The 8,258-nt window shown below is 36.6% G+C and overlaps 2 protein-coding genes across 2 annotated transcripts; one reads left to right on the top strand and one right to left on the bottom strand.

Annotated features, from left to right (window-relative positions):
• Window positions 1-352: 352 nt before the first annotated feature.
• On the bottom strand, window positions 353-3,658 carry fpgt (fucose-1-phosphate guanylyltransferase). The gene is made up of 4 exons (XM_084389115.1): window positions 3,380-3,658; window positions 2,872-3,039; window positions 2,699-2,791; window positions 353-1,916 (listed from the first exon to the last, which is right to left on the bottom strand). The coding sequence occupies exons 1-4, from the start codon at window positions 3,450-3,452 to the stop codon at window positions 502-504; spliced, it is 1,749 nt and encodes a 582-aa protein (XP_084245241.1). The 5' UTR covers window positions 3,453-3,658; the 3' UTR covers window positions 353-501.
• Window positions 3,659-4,100: 442 nt separating this feature from the next.
• lrriq3 (leucine-rich repeats and IQ motif containing 3) lies at window positions 4,101-8,185 on the top strand (the record flags this gene model as incomplete). Its single annotated transcript, XM_084388933.1, has 7 exons — window positions 4,101-4,367; window positions 5,585-5,908; window positions 5,991-6,121; window positions 6,274-6,406; window positions 7,041-7,115; window positions 7,202-7,322; window positions 7,394-8,185. 7 exons carry the CDS (start codon window positions 4,101-4,103, stop codon window positions 8,026-8,028), a joined length of 1,686 nt encoding a protein of 561 aa, XP_084245059.1. The 3' UTR covers window positions 8,029-8,185.
• Window positions 8,186-8,258: the final 73 nt, after the last annotated feature.

Below are 8,258 nucleotides of genomic sequence, written 5' to 3'. Positions count from 1 at the left end.
GGGCTATATCAATAAACCTGAACCTGAAATAGAAAACAGTTATTTAAATTGTAACAATATTTTACAATATTACTGTTTTTACTGCATTCTTGACCCCAAACTTTTAAATGGTAGTGTACATTCCAAATGCGTACATTTAAAATATAGCATAACACACATTTAAAATGGGACACTTTTAATCATGACTGCATAGGATTTTTTACCCTCTCGAAAGTGTGAGGGCTTTTCCTCCTTTTATCTTTTGTGATTGCGCACCTGATATAATTCAGCCTTCATAATGCCTTGATTTGTGTTTGGTGAAGATGCTCAAAGTAAGTCGAAAATGTAAAACATAGAACACAGAACATTAAAATGAGCCAACACAAATTTAATAAAAAAGGTTCATATTTAGAGAAAACAGTGATAACTGATATCGAATCAATTAAAATTCAGTAAAACAAATCTGAAGCCATTTTTTCCCCCAGTACTTACTGCACTTTGCCTCTGTTGGGCATGGGCAGTTTATGCAATGAAATTAGTGGTAACAGAATTTCCTAAATTCACCCTGAGAATGTCTTCATAAAGTTCTTTCCTAAATTTCAGCATTTCCTCCAGGTTCTTGTTCTGTAGAGTTTCCTGTAAAGAGGTTAGTGTGGTATTATTGGGAAGAGTGAATTTGGTTCCACTCTCCAATGCCTTTACCATCCCCAGTGACATCGCAAATGAACCCTTTAAATCGGAACACAATGGGAAAATGCAGGCGTTCCACAAACTGCACATGGATGCGTCTCCTGAGAACCTGATCCTTTCGAGACACAAGCCCCAGAGTCTAACACAATCCTCCAGATTAACCTTACACAAACTCAGAGCTTTCATATCAGCAGGGCTGGACACGTTTCTCTTTAGATCATCTTGAATACCAAAAACCACAGTCACAAAACCTGTTTTGCCATCCAGGTTTACAGACAAAGAGTGCATGAAAGTGTCACTTGGCACCATTATATCCGTGCCAATCCAGCATCCGCTGATGATAGATCTAGTACCCACTTTAACCTTAGTATCCAGTCTGGAGTATTCCACGACACTGCCCTGGGATACGGTCACAGTGGGATGCAGGATGCTATGCATCACGCAAGCTCTAGTTTCCTCCAATGGCTCCAAGTCGCACACGCTGAAAGCGGCAGAGAGAAGGGCAAGTTCTTCTTTGAGACAGGGGTCAGCGGTAAAGTGGAACAAGTATTCCTCTGTGGTGCCGACATGATAGAACTTGGAGTTGTTGAGCAGGATGACGTTAAGTGCTGTGCCTCTGAGACGACGGAAAATCTTTCTGCGAATCTCAACGAGACCTTTTTCCTTCTTTGTGACGTTGGCTGTGTTTTCTGTGTAATCCACAGTAGCTTTTCGTCCCAGAGCTTGAAGAAAGTCCCCATAAGCATCGATTTCACCTGTGAGAGGGCTGATTTCACTTAACAAGGTCAGCAGTGTCATAGCAGTCCCGTAATCAACATAATAAGTGCTGTCGGTGTAAACAAACTCATCTCCTTCCCGCTTGCATACTGCGTTGCATATGCGCATCTTTTCGATGTTTGGCTTATGCAAAAAATGAGAGCAATTTCTATATTCCATGTCACAGATACTGGGCGTCTCTGCTGGTTCTAGAACAAAAACTCCATGTGTGGTCCCAACAGAGAGAGGGGAGGGATGTGCTAAGGCAGTAAAACCTGACTTATCAAACACAACGTTCTCTTGGTCAGGAACACTATAGAGCTCTATATCATCAGCACAGGTAACCAGAATTCCTGGCTTCATGTGTGAAGGGAAATCCACATACATTGCAAGTTTAAGCTCCAGCATCTGATATAAAGGCTTTCCTAGGGGCAAAGCTGTGAATATTTTACCCAGGGCACTGGCATTGGGTAAACGTTGACTGAATCCTCCTGCATACATAATAAAATGAATAGATAAGTAGATAAGTTTTATGTCCATTTATTTATTTATTAAGTAAGAAGATGTGTATATATAAAGCAAGATAATGTACAGTCAGCCAGTCATTATCACATTTTTAGGATAATATACAAGACCCCTCAGTTTCATTTTGGGGTTTATTTTGCCCTAACCCTTTACAAACACTACCATTCAAAAGTTTAGGGTCAGAAAGATATATTTTTTTAATTAATGCTTTTATTCAGCAAGGATGCATTAAATTGATATGACAGTAAAGACATTTATAAAGTTACAAACGTTTACCATTTTAAATCAATTCTGTTCTTCTGAACTAAGAATCCTGAAAGTATCATGTTTCCACAAAAATATTAAGCAGCAACTGTTTTCAAATTTAGATAATAATTATAAGAAACATTTATTGTGCAGCAAATCAGCATATTAGAATGATTTCTGTGGATCATGTGAGACTCAAGACTGGAGTAATGATACTGAAAATTCCATCACAGGAATCAAATAAATCTTTACAAGGTTTTTTTTTTATTATTGTAATGATATTTCACAACATTACTGTTCAATTTGAATCAAAACAATGTAGGTGAAGTATAAGTATATATAAGTTGAGTATAAGATACTTAAAAAAAAAAAAAAAAAATATATATATATATATATATATATATCTTACTGACCCCAAACTTTTGAACGAAGTGTAAGGCTTATTAACAATGAACAAAATTAAGGAATGAGGGATGATAATTAAAATGAATTTATATAGTACCTGCATGAATTAGGATGACTTTAAATCCAGACAGTGACTTGCCATATTTATCATGAAGAAACTGCAGTGAATGTAAAGTGGACCCACCATTACCTGTATGGACAGATGATAAAACAGTTCTTAACAATGTGCTTGAAATACAAGTTTTAAAAACAAGTTTTTATATATCGCACCAATCTTGCATCCTGGAGGATCTGCAAACACATGATAACTGATGCCAAGGGGCAGTTCTTTCCTCTCCAGTTTCTCAGTGATCTGAATTTCATAAGCAGACCTCTGGTCCTCATCCACGGCAGTAATGACCACCAGATCCCAGAATTCATTAGTCTGAACTTCTTTACCTGTGGACAGGAAATGAATAACTTTTATTCTTGTTAAAGGAGCCCTCATGAGCAGCAGACAAGCGTCAATATTATCAGCAACACTAATAATAATAATAATAATAATAATAAAAAGTACCACAGTATTACCATGTTTATTTGGACATGTATCACATGTCATGGTATTCCAAGGGATTACAAAGAATAGCATGTAAATACCATAGTATATGAATCAGGTAATCACTTAGCCATTTCTGATACCACCACTTTACCATGGTACCAGTCCAGAACAGTACGACACAGGTCAAACAGCTTTAAATTCTATAGAAAAAGTAGTTTGAAGATATAATGGAAACTTTACCTCTCAGCTGGTTGAATTTTTTTATTTTCTCTTTGGTGGATTTTTGCAGATGAACGTTTCCGCGTTCTGCCATTGTGAGACCACTCAAATCCACTGTCTGTCTCACTTCTATAAAATCTGAACTTTCAATCAACGACAAATATGAATCATACCGACGATCACTGATAACAGATGTACGGAAACATATGTGAAAAATAACGAGTTAATTGCCGTTTTCAAAATTCAGAGAATCTCACTTAAACTTGTGTTTACATGTGCACTTCCGGGTTCCAGTCATGTGACAAACGAACTCTGACGTCTGTGTTTTAATTTGTTTATCGCTCTCTTCATCAAAATAATTTACGTTAAACTGAATTAATTAAATATTCAACCTCCCGACATAAAATGAATATTCTTTGTATTTTATTTGTAATGTAATGTAAGTGGTTTGCAAGAACATGTTTGGAGAAGATTCTTGTATTTCCCAACCATTGTTGTCATAGCAACTTTTATCTTGGTTTCATACAGCCAACAAAAGAGTATAATTGAGAGCAAGGCACACAACCATGGTAAGAACAAACTCAACAGCAGATTGAGATTTTAACAGTTTAATTTCAGTAAAGCATACAAATATGTATTTGGAATAGTACTGTCATCATGCAGTGTTGACAATAGGCCTAATTCAGGATGTTTTGTATCCTTCAGAAAATGGAAAATATATGAATTTCAAAAAGATGTAAAAATGAATTCGCTGAAAGCACACTGGGCCTATTTGTTAAACTGCTCCCAGTCCCTGATACTGGATCATGGCTACTGGACATCAGAGGGTGAGAAAGACCCGAAGGACATTGTGATGGTCAGATTGAGCAGTTTGCTTTTAAAGAGTCTGGATCATATTGGATCTTGCAGAGCAATGAGGATATGCATCTTGGCTGACAACTTTCTGACCAGGATCGAAGCTCTGATGGCATGCACTCACTTGGTGAAGTTAGATTTAAAAGGCAATCAGGTATTTACTTTATTTAATTGAACCCTGAATATTTGATTCACTTTTTTTTTAAAGGGATAGTTCCTACTGTCTATGGATAGTTCACCCAAAACTGAAAATTCTGTCATTAATTACTCACTCTCATTTCGTTCCAAACCCGTAAGACTTTTGATGAAATCTAAGAGATTTTTGTCCCTCTGTTGACAGCTACGCACCTGACATTTTTACGCTTCAAAAAGTTCATAAAACTAATCCATATGAATTGAGCAGTTTAGTCCAAATTTTCTGACTTGATCCACTGGTCATTAAATGGACTTGATCGCTTTATATGATGAACAGATTTAATTTAGGCTTTTATTCACAGATCAGCGAACATAAACAGAAGTTTAACCAAACCTGCTTGACGTGTGAGAAGTTAGAACAAACATATTGCGTAAGCTCAAACGTGCTGCGTAGTGCGTAACACAAGAATGACCCTCAATAGTATAACTATTGTATACTATATGTAACGTTACTATATTATACTATTGTATACATATTCTATATGTATTGGTTATTGATATCAATCCCAGATAGCAAACTGACATTGAACCAACATGGAAACGACGTCTCTCCTGACATTGAAACAACATCACTTTGCTCATCGAATTAACGTTGAATCAACGTCAGACACGCCATTCAACCGCATTTCAACATTGAATCAATGTTTTATTTTCAACGTAATAAATAGTAAAGATTGATCCAACGTTGAAATTTGATTGATGATTGATACTAACCTTTACAACTAAGAATCAACGTTGAATCGACGTCTGCCTGCTATCTGGGAATGGTTCTCACACGTCAAGTGAACATGCTTGAGCTTCCGTTTACCACAACTGATGTGTGTTGGTGTTTATATGTGAACATATGTGAAGTTGATTGTGAGATGTGAATAAAAGACTAAATTAAATCTGTTTAATTTGAAAATTTGGACTAAACTGCTCAATTCATATGGATTAGTTTTATGATCTCTTTATGAACTTTTTGAAGCGTCAAGGTGTCGGTTGCGTAGCTGTCAATGGAGGGACAGAAATCTCTCAGATTTCATCAAAAAGATCTTCATTTGTGTTTCGAAGATGAACGAAAGTCTTAAGGGTTTGGAACGACATGAGGGTGAGTAAATAATGACAGAATTGTCATTTTTGGGTGAACTATCCCTTTAAGGAGAACAAATCACTAATAATCATCTTTTTGCTCAGATCGTTGAGCTCCCTGATGCTTCATGTTGGAGTCATCTGAAAGAATTACAACTTCTATATCTACACGACAACAACATGTCAACCTGGGACAATATTAAAGGCCTCTCGGGCTGTTTAAACCTGACTGCTTTAACTCTCTATGACACCCCACTCAGTTTAAAGAAGAACTACAGGCACTGTCTGGTCAACAACATATGGTCACTGAAGGCCTTGGACAACTTTGTTATCTCGGACGAGGAAATCATCCAAAACTGGTCCCTTCCTTTTCATTTCAAAGCAATGAAGCAACACTTTTGTGTCAGTTTGTACCCGTCTACAAAGTCGGTTAGTGCTCATTATTTTCTTCTTTGTTTGCTTTGTTTACTTTTGTGTCCAAATCATATTTTGATGTTTCCTTTTTCTTCAGGATTCATTTGAGACAGAAATGAAAGCTATGTATAAGATAACCACTGAAATAAACAGGATTCAGGCCTTTTATTCTCCTACACTCATTGTACAGCGCTGGATCCGAGGCCATTTAGTTAGGAAAAGTCTTGGGTAAATATGTTGCAGAGTTTTTTGATATCTTGACATTTGCTAAGCTTCACTAAAATGTACAGGGTAGGTACTTAGCAGTAGAAATATTATTTGGGATATTTTTTCAGTGGGTCTATAGAAGTTGTTTATTAAGAAGAATTCTGCATTGTCAGATTTTGCAGTACAAAGAAACACACAGCGTCTGGGAAACCATTCATTTCCACTCCACCTGTGAGGGCAGAAAATGAGCATCAACCATCTCAGTCTCAGAAAACCACGGAGGACACAGATGACAACCATGAGCTAGTATGTACAATATTTGACTGATGTACACTACCATTCAAAAGTTTAGGGTCGTTAAGATTTTTTAATGTTATTTTTGATAATATATTTGATTAAAAAACAAAACAGTTAAAACAGCAATATTGTGGAATATTAGTACAATTTAAAATAGCTATTTTCCCTTTAAATATATTTAAATGTATTCCTCTGATGGTAAAGCTGAATTTTTAGCATCATTACTCCAGTCTTCAGTGTCACATGATCTTTCAGAACTCATTTTAATGTGTTGATTTGCTGCTTGAGAAATAATTCTTATTATTATCAATGCTGAAAACAGTTGTGCTGCTAAACATTTTTGTGGAAACCATGATAAAAAAATATTTTCAATATTTTTTGATAAAGAGAAAGTAAAAAAAAAAAAAAAAAAAAAACGCATGAATTTGAAACGTAAATATTTTGTAATATTATAAATGTACTCACTGTCACTTTTGGACAATTTATTTGATTAAAAGTATTCCTTTCTTTCAAAAAAAATTAATAAATCTTACTGACCCCAAACTTTTGAATAGTATCACATATACTGCATTTTGTTAATTAGTTAAAAATGTGTGCTTTGTAACTCGGGTGCTGTATTCTAACATGTAGTTATGTTTGTCAGCCAAAGGAAAATAATACAGAGATCAAAAGGCTTCACGTAAACCTTAATAAGCTGATGCAAACTCTCTGCCCAGAGGTAATGTGACAGTATAAGTATTAATACTTAACACTATATCTAAAAGTAGACTGTTTAGTAATGATGCATTGGTCACTTTTACACAGGTTTTTGAGGAAGCTACAAATGCTGAATCATTTGATGGTCAACAAGGCATGATAGTACCATACAACAGCCCTAAATGCAGAAGTCTGAAATCTGAAGGCCAAATAAGCACATTCGACCAAGGTACAACAGAGTTTTAGCTTTAATTAGCTTTCTTAAATTTTATTCACCAATATTCTGTTTTGTATGTCCAGATACTATTGTGAATGGTGGCCTCTGTAATGAAGAAATTGAGGAAGGAACCTTTCATGTTTTGGGACTGAAAGCTTTGGTCCACCAGAGTGAGCCACTGAGTGACATGTTGTGGTCCCATAAAGCTGCGGGACAGGACATCCCTGAGGCTTTCAGGCATTTTCACACTCAGAGACCTGGTCTACAGCCTCACTCACCTGCCATTACTTCAGGGAAGCGGCTGGTTGGTCGTTGCCATGACAACATCAGCCTCACCCCCTTTAAAGTAATTGAAAGAGCCCATCAATCATTTGATGAGGCCAGAATACAGAAACATCTTGCAGAGAAGGTAACAGAGCACCACGTTGACCATGAAGTGGCCAAAGGGCGCAGATACGACTTCATGGAGGCTCGGAAGACAGACGTGCAGCTGCGTCAGGATCGTGAAATGGCTGATATGGAGAAAACTCTCATTATACAGAAAGCCAAGATGGAACGGGACGTCCATCATGCGCGTCAGAAACATGCCCAGTTTCTGGAAGAGAAGAGGAGGAGGATCCAGGAGCAAAAGATGGTTTGCAGGTTCAGCCAACAGCACATCTCTCTAGCGAGGGCCGTACTCCGATATAACACATGGAAACATGCTAACCAGCAATAGATGCATGAATCCTATTAATTAAACTCAGTTTAACATGGAACATGACATTTGAATGTGTTAGTTTGAACCCCTTGTGTAGATTCAAATGCCGATTTACTATACTATAGTGTAGAATAGTCTAATATATTATAGTGCTCAACTGAAGATGTCTGCAAAGGTTATATATATTATAGATAATGGGATCTGCTCCTCTTTTTAAAATCCCAAACATTACATAACAGGGATCCAAA

The sequence above is a fragment of the Rutilus rutilus genome (assembly GCF_951802725.1).
Source record: "Rutilus rutilus genome assembly, chromosome: 19".
NCBI lineage: Eukaryota > Metazoa > Chordata > Actinopteri > Cypriniformes > Leuciscidae > Rutilus > Rutilus rutilus.
This window is presented reverse-complemented; position numbering and strand designations above follow the sequence as displayed.